Source organism: Cucurbita pepo, chromosome LG13 (genome assembly GCF_002806865.2).
Source record: "Cucurbita pepo subsp. pepo cultivar mu-cu-16 chromosome LG13, ASM280686v2, whole genome shotgun sequence".
In the NCBI taxonomy this organism is placed as follows: domain Eukaryota; kingdom Viridiplantae; phylum Streptophyta; class Magnoliopsida; order Cucurbitales; family Cucurbitaceae; genus Cucurbita; species Cucurbita pepo.
In genome coordinates, this window is record NC_036650.1 from 3,043,555 (window position 1) to 3,057,838 (window position 14,284).

The following is a 14,284-nucleotide window of genomic DNA, read 5'->3' on the forward strand; positions in this document are numbered from 1 at the left end:
AAATAACGACTAGCACTCCACCCTTATCATATAACTTGGTTGATATATATAAATCACAAAACCTATGATTTTTCATAGAAATTCGCATAGCATATTAGTTGGTCGTCGTCGTCATCATAACTCTGTCTATAAAATTATATACATGATATGCATCAAGTTAGTCATCCGACCAAACACATAATGCTCTAATATTAGATTCATTTGCTTCAACCGCAGCTTATATACGTACTTTAGTCAATTTCAGTCAATTCAATCCTAATTCATCGGTTAAAAAAAAATAAATATATAACCTCATATCCGATTCAATATTACAACTAAAGCTCTAAAAGAATTATCCTTAGTAAAATGGATGAAAATGGACTAAAATGAGCCATAAAATTATCAACTCGAGCATAAAACCTAAATCGAGAGAGCTGGGTCGCAATCGGATCGTGTTGATCAAAAGTTCTTGATTAGGCAAATTTTGTTGGCCATTTGACTTTTCTGAAAGATGGTTGACTGTTTGATTGACTAATTTGAATTGAGGTCAAAATTAAATTTGGTTTGGGAGTTAAAAATAAAAGCGAGCACAAAAGTAATTTTTTTTTTTTTAGGTTTGGGAGTTAAAATAGATATTTTAAATATTTGAAAAACTAAAATAAATATTTTAAAATTTTAAAATAAAAAAGGAAAAAAAAAAAAATATAAATAAGTAAAAAATAAGATTTAATTAGAGAAAAGTATTGTTGAATTCCACTGGACGACGGTGGCATCGTGATAATCGCATATTTGGAAATATAACCTCCAGTAGTCCCGCGGCGCCTGCGGCTGTGGTATATTATCCTCTATCACGACCTAACCCTAAACCCTTCGTCATCCCCTCCGGTCGCTGCAGAAAGGTCCATCCCGAGGTCTTCTTTCAGCCCTTGCCCACCACCGTAGTACTGTCGCTATCGCTTATCACCTCCTCGCTGCAGTTTACTTCGTCAGTTTCCCAATCCTTGGTATGTCGATCTCGTTACTCGTTACTTTTATCGATCACTGTATGATAAAAAAGAAAAAAGAAAAAAACTACGCTCATATTCGTGCTGACGAACTTGTATCTTAGGAATCATAAATTTGATTTTGATTGTTATGATTTTTTTTTCATGTTCGTACTTGGGCTGTAAAAGCTAGCCCTAGAAGTTATTGACAACTTGGTTCCGAAGTTTGAGGTTTTCTTTTCTTGATCGTGCTTCTGTGCATTCCCTGTACCGAATTGGTGCAACGAATTTCTTCAATTTGTTTCCTGTTATTTGGGATTTATGGACTTAAGATCGCGTCTCAGGGACCCAGCTTGTTGAATTTTGTTTCCATTTTGTTAATTGATAGAACATTTTNTTTTTTTTTTTTTTTTTTTTTTTTTTTTTTTTTTTTTTTTTTTTTAATGTATGTTTTCCATTGACGTCCTTGGATAATGAAGTTGGACCAAGAGTATTAGCTATTTGTAATATAACACCAATGTTTTGTATGAAAATGTCCTTAATTATGTTGATACGGAAGGCAGAAAATATTTGTACCATTCCTCTTTGGAAATGGATGCAACGTAGTTGAGGATCTCACCGATCAGCTAAAGTTAATCAACAAAGGACATCTTACATATTTTTTCAGGATTGTTTTCTCAATGCTGTTAAGAGAGCCGAGTAAGGTAAAATTAATCATGTATGTCACTCTTACCTCATCTCATGACACAGATGCTTTCTTTATGATAGATGGCAAGCGCTTGGACAAATATGAGCATTGCAATCATACATAGGGATATAGGGAGGGAATGGGAGAATCATTTTGGAGTTATGGGTATTATTTTTTTAAATGGAGCTACTTGCTCACTCTCAGAAGAGCTATGCAGTGCTAAAATTCTGGAGAGGATGGGGTGATACAAAATTTATTTCAATTTTATTACACCTTTGGAGCATCTTGGAGCAAATGAGCAAATGGAATTGTGGAGCACGGCTCACATTGAGGATTGCTCTCTTGGTTTGCTTCATTGTTTTTGGTTCTGCCTTATTTGGAGAGCAAAGTTGTTGATGCAGATGGCAATTGGCTATGGTGGAAGATGGTGTTTCTTTCCTTTTGATGATTCGTTGAACAGATGTATGATGTTATGACATACATGTGCAGGACTAATTTTCAAACTTGCTCGGAATAGTTTGTTGCCTTGAAGATGAGTAGTCGTTTTTCTCGCACAATATATGTTGGAAACTTGCCCTCAGACATAAAAGAGTATGAAATTGAAGATTTGTTCCACAAGGTATGTGTCCTTAGCTATTTCTTGTATGGTTTTTGCAAATTGTTATTTTCTCTTTTCTTATTTAAATATATGAAGGTACGTTACAATGGTGATTTACAGCCATTCAAATTTATTTTCATTTTAGTTTTGATAAGTAAACTTACTGCATTTATTTTCTGTCTCCTGCATATCTAAGGCTTAATCTGTGTGAACTTACGAATTCTATTTCTACTTGATTGATATTTCCTTGCCAGTATGGACGAATTTTGGATATTGAATTGAAGATTCCGCCACGCCCTCCGTGTTATTGTTTTGTGGAGGTATTGCTTTTGATCTTTAGTTTTTATCTACTTTTAGCTGCATTTGCAAAGTTGTTTTTTCGTGATATTATGTTCTTTCTGCTGTTAGTTTGAGAATGTTAGGGATGCAGAAGATGCAATCCGAGCTCGTGATGGATATAATTTTGATGGTTGCCGTCTAAGGGTATCGACTGAGTTTTCCTTTCCTTTTCCTTTATTTCTTAATTCGTGTGGTATTTATATTCACATTTTAAGTTTTTCTAATAGGTTGAGCTTGCACATGGTGGTAGAGGCCCTTCATCCAGTGATCGTCGTAGCAGTTATGGTGGTGGTGGTGGCAGTGGTGGTGGAGGAGGAGGAGGAGGGGGAGGGGGACGTTTTGGTGTTTCAAAACGATCAGAATATCGGGGTATGAGAATATATAAGATGTTGCTATATAAGGAACAATGATGCAATTAAAACTTTCCATGTATAATATCATATTAGGTTCACATTAATTCAATGTGCTAATGAATGTCTAAATTCTCTCACAGTTATTGTACGTGGACTCCCATCTTCTGCTTCTTGGCAGGATTTGAAGGTGCTAGAATCTTTATTGCTCAACAAAAGATAAAGGTTTTCATTTATTAGATCATGTTGATGACTTAACTGGTATAATGCTTTCAGGATCATATGCGCAAGGCTGGTGATGTGTGTTTTGCTGAAGTTTCTCGTGACAGTGAAGGTAAAAAAGCTGCTATTGTTTTTTGTTTGTGCAAAATTGTTTTACTGTATAGGAATGATTTCTTAAGCCAATGTTGCTCATTTGTTTTGTTTTACGAATTCAACTCTTGTGTAAATTTCTGATCATGTTCCTAGAGCAATTATAATACACATGATATTATTTAGAATGTAAGATGGGCATCATCCATAATTCTTACTGCAAATATTTAATTTATGCATTAGTTCCTCTCCTGACCTCAGAACACAATTTGATGGGTAGGCTTTTGTAGTATTTTTATCTCTGAAAAGTGGTTTACTTTCTATTCAGTGTCTCTGTATTGAGCTTATATATATATATATATATATATATATATATATATATATAATTCAAAGTAGGGATGGATAGATAGTTCATGATGATTACAAAAGATTCTCCTAATTGGATAAAAGCGAAGCATACCAATATGAAGCAATGATGCTTAACGGTTTACACCACAAGGGATAACATAGTAGATAACAACATTTTTTTCTTAACGACCCAAAAGAACACTAATGACTTGGACGCATAGTAAAGTTTTGACATCTTTGAAGTGGTGGCATGTTATGACAAGCGAGAATGTCCTTCACATCTTTGGGGAGAGTAAATAGCTGGCTAAAAGTGTTGAGAATTTTGTCCCAATATTTACAAGCAAAGGTTTCTCTTTTGCAAAGAGAGCACCATCTTGGAGCAATGGAATGGAAGAAAATATGGTTTAGAGGTTCATCTTCTCTTTTGCAAAGAGAGCACTCTTGGAGAAATGGCCATGACACATACCTTTGGACAGAGATATCACCGGTGCTAATAACCCACTGGGATATATTTAGAGAAAAAAATTGATCTTCTGGGGATAATTACCCTCCAGATTCCATTAGCTATTGTCTGATCCAAGAGTTGTGCTGTATTCCCCACGATAACTTATAATTATTTGGTGGTGAAGGATCCACTATGATGTGCCATCTGTCACAAATGCACTCTTTTGAGTCTCGAAACATGATTGTGTGGCATTTACTCTCGTCTTCGAGTAAATCAACCAACTAGAACTTGGGTCATCGCACAAACGACCTATACTCAAATCATCAGCCCTACTTAAAAAAAAAAAACAGTTTTAGAAAATGGGGTTAGAGAAAGTTTTGGAAAGTGTTCAATAAGGAACCATGGCGACATTAATAGCATGTAATTCAGGTAGAAAGAATTGATAACTAGTCACATCCCTTTAATTGTACGTTTTGAGGCGAATTGTCTTTTGCACGTGTAGGCATCCTAAGTGGTGAGGAGACGCACATAAATAACTAGCTAACATTAAAGCTAGGTAAAAGAATTTGGAATGGGCATGCGGCCACATGCAACACACTTTGGACATGCATGATGGTGGCTTCGTTTCCCACTTAATTGGTTGACGTCCCTGTCAATCGACTCTGCACGAATTTAGGTGTGGAGGACGTGTTTCTAACTGTTCTTAGCATTAGGGAGTCTCTTTCTGTTTACAAAAAACTTTTGTACATCTCTTCTTGATTTTTCGACTCGCATCTATTTAACATGATCTTTTCTTCTTTCTCCTTAGTAATATTTTTCATTGTGGCTAGAGGTCGTGTCTCCTCATCATGCTTGGTGTCTTCTTGATTGGGATTGTAAGGTTTCAAGTTACTTGCATGGACAACGAGGATAGTCTTTATCCATGAAAGCAATTGAGCGTTGTATGACGCCTTCCTAACTTTTTGAGTGACTTCCACTGATCCTTCAATTTTTGCATCAGTCGCTAATTCTTGTTGCTTTGGAATTGAAATTATTCTGGTCATAGCTTGATAGAACTTTTCCTTCGATTTGGAATTCTCGTGGTTTGTGTTTTTGATTGACCCATTTCTTTTTTAGTTCGGATGATTATCCTTAGTAAGCATGAACTACCTTAGAGGTTTGTCTCTACACTTTGGTGAAGTTATTGGCTTGGGGATGATATGGTTTCAGATTACTTACATGGAAAACATCCAGGAGGGTAACTGAAGCCTATAGGAGGTCTTTTGACTTTCTCAATGACTTTGACTAGTCTCTCATATTTTTGCACCAGTCGTTGATCCCTATTACCTCATAATTATAATTTTTCTGGTCCTACTTGAAATTCTAGTGGCATGCGTTTTAGATCTGTCCATTTCTTCATTCGTTGATATATTTTCTCTAAGTAAGCGTGTGCTATCTCAGAGGTTTGTCTCCACCTTTCTTCCTGTTGAGGAACTTTCTTGGTAGGTGAAGCTAAACTAGGCGTTATCAAGCATTTGTGTCCGATTTTTTTGTTGCGCATCAATGAATTACGCTAAAATTCTTTGAGCATATTGTTAAACCTTTGAGTTTGTCCATTTGTTTGGGATGATTATGATTGTTGGAAGAAATATTCAAGTTTTTCCATCCATTAGACTTGTTATGAACGTTAATTTTATTTAGGGTGCGATAGTCGATACATAGGTGTAGACTCCCATCCATCTTCTTTTTAAACATGGGAGCTTTTGCTGGCTTAATAAACAAGGTGTCACAATCATGCTTGTCCAGAGCGTGTTGCATGTGGCCGCATGCTCATGACATGTCAAACTCTTTTATCTGCTTTTAATGTGTGACATTTTAGCAAAATCATGTCTACTCTTGCCGGACATGAAATACCTTAAAAATGTACTATAGAGGGATGCAACTAGTTATCAATTCTTCTAATTCGGAATTATATGCTATCAAAGCTGTGGTTATCCCTTATTTGCTTGCTAGCTTGTAATATTGCTTTCTAAAATTTCTTTCAAAACATTTCCAGAATCTCTCTGTTCTCGTTTTCTAAATTTTTTTCCTCAAAGCAAGGGCTGAGGTTTGAGTCTAGGTCGTCCATGCCTATGTCCATGCTAATGAGTTAGTTAACCAACTCAAATTTATGCTGCCATAGGCATGGGCGACATATACTCGAACCTCAGAGGGAGAGTGACCAACCAAATAAAGAAAAGGTCTTAGGGTAACGTTATGTTATTTATGTCTCATTCCCAGTTTTCATTCCATCATGAATTGCTATAACACATTCTCTTGCAACTTCGTATCATCCTTATATTTTGTTGTTTAATGGTATTTTGGTGATAACAATGTGTTATCTTGTGCCACTTTGATATTTGAAGAGGCAGTATTTTTCATTAATTTATAATCCAGGGGCTGTATTATGAATAAATTTTATTTTTTATAATGTTTAGCATGTGACATACCACTGATGCCAATCATTTACACTGTAACTACTAAAAGTTGTCTATTTCATTATCCTTACAAGTTCTAACAGATGTCAGAAACTGAAATTACTTCAAATTGATGATAATTAGATAAATATTTACTATTTGAAGTCTACATGTCCAGGGACATTTGGGGTTGTTGATTATACTAACTATGACGACATGAAATATGCTGTAAGTTTTTCTAAAAGCATATTTTATTAGAAGTTCTGCATTATTCCAATTTGACACTAATGTTTTTCTTCTGTTATTTAGATTCGAAAACTTGATGATACTGAATTCAGAAATCCTTGGGCTAGAGGATACATTCGGGTACCTTATCTTTCTCAGTTATTTTGAATTAGCCGATGGTTGTGATGTTTTTCCATCTAAAGCCTACTCTCTTTCTATGAGAATTTTAAGAAACTGAATTCAGTTTTTGTGCCCCTTGTTTGTGGATGACATATGGTTGCAGGTGAAGAAGTATGATGGAAGTCCCAACAGGAGCAGGAGCAGGAGCAGGAGCAGGAGCAGGAGCAGAAGCAGAAGCCGCAGTAGAAGTCGGGGTCGGGATCGGGATCGGGATCGGGATCGTAGCCGAAGTCGAAGTCGGAGCCGAAACCGAAGTCAAAGCCGAAACCAAAGCCGAAGCCGAAGCCGAAGCCGAAGTGCTAGACCAAATAGGAGGTTCCAGCTTTTCTGTTTTACTGTTATCACTCTCTTGGCCTTATATTTTACATTATAATGTTTTCTTGTATACCATGCAGCAAATCAGCAGAAAGATCTGTTTCTAGATCAGTTTCAAGATCAAGATCTCCATCCCCTGTTAAATCTTAGGTACCTGTGGCTTGTGTGTGTGTGTGTGTGTGTGTGTGTGTGTTTTCCCCCACGTTTGGATTTGCTTGACAAACTTTTCTGTAAAATACGCAGGCCACTTTCGTAATCAAGATCTGGTCACCATGTCAGGTATGCAACTTCCAGTTTTAATGGTTAGAAACTGTAAACTTTTCATATGCTTACTTTTATACTCATGGTTTATAAAGTGATCTGATTGCACAATCTGCTTAAATTGGTAGTGGTATTAGAAAAGAACAAACCTTTGGATAAAAATGTAGAATGAGCGTGTCTGTTTTATGGGTGTAGGGAATGGGTACGATGATTATCTTCTGGACACTGCTAGGTTTGTTATATGTAGCATGGGTATCTCTTTGCTAATGTGATGGTGTTTCACTCCAAATGAACTTGAAAATTAATCTTAATACAACTAACCATCTAGCTCGAGCTTCTGTCGTGATGGTTCTAGATAACTAAATGCAGTAATGTCATGGTTAACTTCAGTTTTTGGCGACTTGAGTTTTAGTTTGGTGTCTACTTCGAGTGGTTTGAATCTCGATTCCACTTCAAGTTAAACTTATAGTATTAAATTAGAAAGATGATTTGAGTAGGGCCATATGAGTAGAGCAGTAAGTAACAGAAGCTGAAATCTCATTTTCAGGCATGAGAAGGAAGCGAATGACGCAGAGCTTATATGATTGTATGAATTGCGTTGAAATTCATTTTAGTTAAGGGAACCTATGCAGACTGACTGGTTAAATGATGGAGTTGATTTAAGCTTGAAAACGGCATGAGTTGTATGGATATTTTTTTAAATCCTGCCCACATATCGACCTTACTATCATTTTGTTTGGAGACTTTTTTTTTTAAGGTATCTGGATGTCTTAACTTGCACACTTTCTCATTTCAAAATCTTGCAATTGCTGAGTTTAATTCTTGTTTTGGAATTTTTGAATTTAAATTCTGTTTACATCGCGCCTCTTTTTTTTTTTTTTTGCCTAATTTTCTGTGTACCTAAATTCTCGTTCTATGCGCTTTCCTCTTGGTCTCATTCTCTTCCACACTTCCTACAATCTCTACCTGCACCGCCTTGATTCTCCATGGCGACGCCATCTCCCTCACTCTATCACTCTCCTTCTTCCTCTCTCTTTTTCTACTTCTGTATTTCCTCCGTCCATTTCTACCTCCTCTCTCGATCTTAGGGGGACACAATTTTCACCTAATTTCGCCTCCAAGAGGAACGAACATCGATGATCTCTTTCTCGATGTCGGATCTGCTGCTGCTCCCACTCTCCATTGCATGCGCCTCTCGAGATGAAGGTACGTGGTTTTTCAGGCTTTCAGGCTTTCAGGATAATGAATTCAATACATATATAGGCAAGCAATTGAGGTTCGTTTTTAGCGAGAGCATAACTTGATTGCTTGTTCGGCTTGTTTCATGAGATTTACTACTTTTCCTTCCTTTCACTCATTTGGCCAATTTTTTCTTCTCAAACTACATTTAGCTTTGATAGAGTAGGATTTATTGAATTACACCAATTCTATGATATCTTTCTTGTTTTTTTTTTGTTACATCCGAAAACGTGTTCAGGGAAAGGGCTTTTTATTGCTTAACTTAACATCCTTCTCTACTGTTGTTCATGAACGCAAATTCTGTCATAATAGAACCCCTATGGCGTGAGAATTTCTAAAATCTACCTTGTTTGGAATTTGATAAATATCCAGACATTTTTATATAGTAAAGATTATGATAATTACAATACATTATTCACTTGTACAAGGAACATAATGGAATGAAGGTAAATTAAACACAAATTTTTCTGTGATGAAATCATAGTCGGCAAGTCTTTAAGATGTGTTTGAACCATATGAAGCAATCTAAAACTTTCCCCATAAATTCGTCATTCCTATGGAACTTACTCACAAGTCTTCAACCTTTTTATGTTATTGACGAAAACTTGAACATTGAACTAAAGTTTGAGCTAAACCCAAAGAACACACCCACAAAACATACCTCCACCCAAATTCTTCTAATGAAGAAGTGAAGCTCTAAAAACATCCTCCTTTTAATTAAATGTGGGGTTTCTATGAGTTTTTGTTCCTCCGAGTTTAAATTTCAAGAGTAGAATGGAGTTTCCTATTAATTTGAAGGGATAAGCTTGATTGCAAAAATGCCCAACATCCTTTATGCCTAANTTTTTTTTTTTTTTTTTTTTTTTTTTTTTTTTTTTTTTTTTTTATTCCAAAAGTTATTTTAATACTTTTATCCTTCTCCCACCATGTATCATGTAGCTACGATCAAACTCCCCAGGGAACCCGTAAATACTTCTAGTACGAAAAAAGGTTGTGATAAGAAACACTCGCTTTTTCGTGCTCGTGCTATGGTTAAGCAATCCTCTTCAAATAATTCGTCCAACCCAAGGATACCTATAATGTCCTACAGTTCTTTGTAACGTTGTAAGGTTTGTTTAACTCTTTGCTTAGTTTCATAATGTTGTTCACCAACCATCCAACGTTGTAGCATAGTTGACGTTGAATCTAAAGGATCTACTACTGGATAGATACCTTTGGCAACTAATCCTCTTGATAGTACGATAGTAGCATCGAAATGTGCAAATGTGGTGGCAGGAGCAGAATCAGTTAAATCATCCGTAGGTACATAAACTCCTTGAATAGAACTCATAGATCCAATCTTGCTTCTGGATATTTCTGAAGAGTTAATCTAATTCCAACCTTATCCAAAATTTTGTACAAAGAGGTGTTAGTTTTTTTAATTGGAAAAGTTGTTCCTTCCACAAAGACGTGAATAGTTAGTCGAGAAAAAAGTGAATAGAGTTTTAAGGAAAGGAAAGTAGTAGGAGATTAGGAGAAGCATTAAGGAAGAGGCGATTAGATTATATAGAAGTAATAATAAAAAAAAAAAGCAAAGGCGGATATTTGATTGGAAGCGTTGTGGATTCTCCACCACTAATTCCCTTTCATTCATTAACCCCAAAAAAGATCTCAATTTCTCATACCAAATATCTTCCAAGTGGTCCCCACCCTCTTTCTTTCTTTTTTCTTTTTTCTTTTTAATTTCTTTTTTTAATTACGCCCAACCAACCAACCAACCCATCGCCACACAACCCCAATACGACTTTGCCTCTCCTCCAGCTCACCCGCTGACGTGTCTCTTTTTATTATACTTCACATATCTTCCCCTTTCTCCATCTCTCTCCGCCGTTGGATCCTCTCCCCCATTTGCACCCGATATTTTTTCAGATATTTTCTCTTCCCTTTCTTTTGTTTGCTGAAGAACCAAAACCCTTCTCCTTCTCCTTCGCTTTCTTCTTGTTGTGACTGACATGGGCGAGGCCGTGATTGTCAGCTCTGCAGAGAGTATGGGCACCCATAAACCCCTCACAGATGCCACCTCAACTGGAGTGTTTAACTGGGACCCATTTCTGCCCAACATCATGCTCAGGGTCTTGCTCGTCGAAGCCGACGATTCCACTCGGCACATTATCACCGCCCTTCTCCGCAAGTGCTGCTACCGAGGTCTCATTCTCCTTCTCTTTCTCCTTCTCTTTCTCCTTCTCTTTCTCCTTCTTCCCCCCTCCGATTACCTCTTTCAACTCAACGTATTTTGGGGGGGTTTTTCTTGTTTCATCAGTGGCTGCTGTTCCTGATGGCTTAAAAGCTTGGGAGGTTCTCAAAGAAAGGCCTCGTAGTGTAGATCTTATTTTGGCGGAAATTGAATTGCCATCCATCTCTGGCTTTTCTCTGCTCACTTTGATCATGGAGCACGAGATTTGCAAGAACATTCCTGTTATAAGTATGTTATTGTTCCTCAAAACACTGTTGCATACGAATGTTCACATCTAACCCATTTTACTTCCTCCTGCAGTGATGTCATCTCAAGATTCTATCAGCACTGTTTATACATCCATGATGAAAGGTGCAGCAGATTATCTTGTGAAGCCCTTGAGGAGAAATGAGCTGAGGAATCTGTGGCAACATGTTTGGAGAAGACAAGCAGTATGCTACTACTCATACTCATTCTCTCACCATAAATATCAACTTAATTCCTTTTACAAACACAAATTTCTAAACTGCATATCATCAACGTTTGTTTATTTCAGTCATCCATTCAAGAAAAGGTTGAACTCACTTCAGAAAATGAGACTGCAAGCAATCACTCAACTGGGTATAACAAAAACATTGAGAAAGGGACTGATACTCAGGTTAGAATGCATAATTCAAATCTTTTAATTTGCTTACATGTGCTTATAAATTTTATAAAGAACGTTATCCTCTTTGGGCTTCCCCTCTCGGACCCTTATTAAAGAATGTTGCCCGCCCAAAGTTTTTAAAACGTGTCTAGTAGGGAGAAGTTTCCACACCCTTATAAAGAATGTTGTCCTCTTTTGGCTTTTCATTTCAGGCTTCCCCTCAAATGTTTTAAAACTTGTCTGTCAAGAAGAGGTTTCCACACTCTTGTAAAGAAACAAGAGTTTCGTTCTTCTCTCCAACGGTTGTAGGATAAGTGTCTTATTCCAGCCAAAGACTAATGTTTTAGTGTTCCTTGCAGAGCTCTTGTACGAAGGTAGACTTCGAGGCTAGAAGTAAGATGCAGGAAAATTCAGAGTCTAGGCAGGGAAAAGCATCTCCCAAGAATTTAAAGCTACAGAAAGATGAACATCACATAAATTTGAGTCAAAGATTGGTTATGCACGAAAATGAAGCTGGAGGTAGCACTTATTAATTTGTTCAACTGCTCTGGTTGTTTCATATGGACGTTCTTTTTGTTTCAACAACATCTAACTTTTATAAATGTTTGTACCGTGCTAGGAGGATTGGCACCAATTACACTAAGCATGGGTATTGAGCCAATCAATGATGGGAGAAGTCCTAATATTGGCAGTGAAGCAGGTGAGAATAAGGATTTGCTTGGCAACCCATCCAGAGATGCCACTGCCTTGAATCATCATAACTACCAACAAAGTTCTCCTTCCAACAATTTCGGCTCTGCTCTTCATTTGGATCTTTCCCTGAGAAGATGTCAACCTAATGATTTTGAGGAACGTGTTGCAGAAGGACGGGCTACCCTCAAACATTCTAGTGCTTCAGCTTTTACGAGGTGTGTTTCTGATCCTTGGCCTCTCATTTGTGTGTGGATTTTGATTTAAAACATAAGTCTTTGGCTAGAATAAGATTGAAAGTGTGAGATTCCACATCGGTTGGGAAAGAGAACGAAGCATAATTTATAAGGGTGTGAGAATCTCTCCCTAGCATATGCGTTTTAAAAGTCTTGAGGGAAAGCCCGAAAGAGAGTCCAAAGGGGACAATATCTACTAGCAATGGACTTGGTTTGTTACTTTTGATAGTGATGAGTTGAATGGTTTAGTTAGTTTAGTTATGGGAGAAGAGGATGTTATGAAATTGTAACGGCCCAAGCCCACCGCTTAGTAGATATTGTCCTCTTTAGGCTTTCCTTTTCGGGCATACCCTCAAGGCTTTAAAAGGTGTTTGTTAGGGAAATGTTTCCACACCCTTTATAAAGGGTATTTCGTTCTCTTCCCCAACCAACGTGGGATATCTACCGAAATCATCTTTTGGTGTTTCATTATCAGTACTAAAATGTTTGTTTTCTTTCTATTTGCTGATCTTTGTGTGGTGATTATGCAGATACACTTTCAGGCCATTGCAGCAAACATTAGAAGCAAAATCAAGCAGTATCTATGACGAACAAAAGGAATCTGGAAGCAATCCCGAGCATATTGGAAGTATTGCTGCTACTTCTACTTCTGATACAATTAATCCCACGCCAAGATCAAGTACTTCACACACCGTAATCCCTCTTCAAGTTTCAGTCAAAAACTCGGGCTATAGCTCTTTACCTTCCCCCAAGTTCTGCACACAAGGGGGTACCCCATCGTTTCCATGCCCAACTTCAGTCACTCATCCAGAACTTGGAAAACAAACGGTTTATCCCTTAAACCTTGAGATTCATAATTTGGAGCAATTTCTGAACCAGTATCACAACGTAAGCAGTACAACAAGCAGAAAGATAGAAAACTCAGGGCAGTCTACAGAAAATCAAGGCCATATATCGCCTACCACCGATCACAGTGCAAACGGTAGCCTATATGGTGGTAGTACTGCTCATGTTAGAAGCATGGGATATCCTAGCAGCTGTGGAAACAACAGCAATGTCGATTGCATCGGCATTGCAACAGTTACATCCGAGAGCAGAAATGAAGAAGCTTTGTTTTCTCAAGGAGGAGGAGATTCTCACCGATTCGGTCAAAGAGAAGCAGCTCTATCGAAGTTCCGACTCAAACGAAAAAATAGATGTTACGAGAAAAAGGTAGTTTTACACGTCTAATTCGCTGCTTTATTTGGTTATACAACAGTGCTGTTTTCTTATGGAGGCATTTCATCTCAGGTGCGTTATGAGAGCAGGAAAAAGCTGGCTGAGCAGCGTCCTAGAGTGAAGGGACAATTTGTTCGTAGAGTATACACTGATGCAGAACCCAACACCAATAATACATACAACGCTTAGCAGTTGGTAGCNTTAGCTTGCAATTAACTCCAAAAGAATCCCACTCCCCTTCCCGGCTTTGCTTCTCTCTCACTCACTTCGCGCTCTCTTCTCCCACCGAACGGCGAAGCCACTAAAGCCAAATTTCCTGTCTCTGTTTTGCAGCTACACCATCAGTTTCAGGGAACATTCCTTGATTTCTCTGGCCCTTCATTGCTTTCTTCTCTCTAATTCCTTGATTTCCATCAAGAAATGGAGTTGGATCAACTCAGACCGGACAATCCTGCCATGACTTTCGACGAGGCTTCCATGGAGCGGAGCAAGAGCTTTGTTAAAGCCTTGCAGGTTTCGTCCCCCACCCACTTAATACTCATAGAAACTGGATTTGGAAACTACAGGAAGCATAAGAGCGTGTAG

General features: G+C 37.7%; 2 protein-coding genes across 9 annotated transcripts; both read left to right on the forward strand.

Moving 5' to 3' along the window:
- Positions 1 to 703: 703 nt before the first annotated feature.
- LOC111808790 (serine/arginine-rich splicing factor SR34A) lies at positions 704 to 8,240 on the forward strand (the record flags this gene model as incomplete). Of its 8 annotated transcripts, none has more annotated exon segments than XM_023694970.1 (15): positions 704 to 983; positions 1,630 to 1,666; positions 1,731 to 2,067; positions 2,140 to 2,269; positions 2,503 to 2,568; positions 2,657 to 2,731; positions 2,815 to 2,956; positions 3,081 to 3,127; positions 3,214 to 3,271; positions 6,656 to 6,705; positions 6,787 to 6,843; positions 6,986 to 7,197; positions 7,278 to 7,347; positions 7,441 to 7,476; positions 8,006 to 8,240. In XM_023694970.1, coding segments are annotated over 10 exon segments (864 nt in total). In that variant the 3' UTR covers positions 7,441 to 7,476; positions 8,006 to 8,240.
- Positions 8,241 to 10,546: 2,306 nt separating this feature from the next.
- Positions 10,547 to 13,893, forward strand: LOC111808830 (two-component response regulator-like APRR9). The gene is made up of 8 exons (XM_023695030.1): positions 10,547 to 10,881; positions 10,997 to 11,158; positions 11,231 to 11,361; positions 11,466 to 11,567; positions 11,915 to 12,074; positions 12,175 to 12,463; positions 13,012 to 13,693; positions 13,772 to 13,893. The coding sequence occupies exons 1-8, from the start codon at positions 10,689 to 10,691 to the stop codon at positions 13,886 to 13,888; spliced, it is 1,836 nt and encodes a 611-aa protein (XP_023550798.1). The 5' UTR covers positions 10,547 to 10,688; the 3' UTR covers positions 13,889 to 13,893.
- The last annotated feature ends 391 nt before the right edge of the window (positions 13,894 to 14,284 follow it).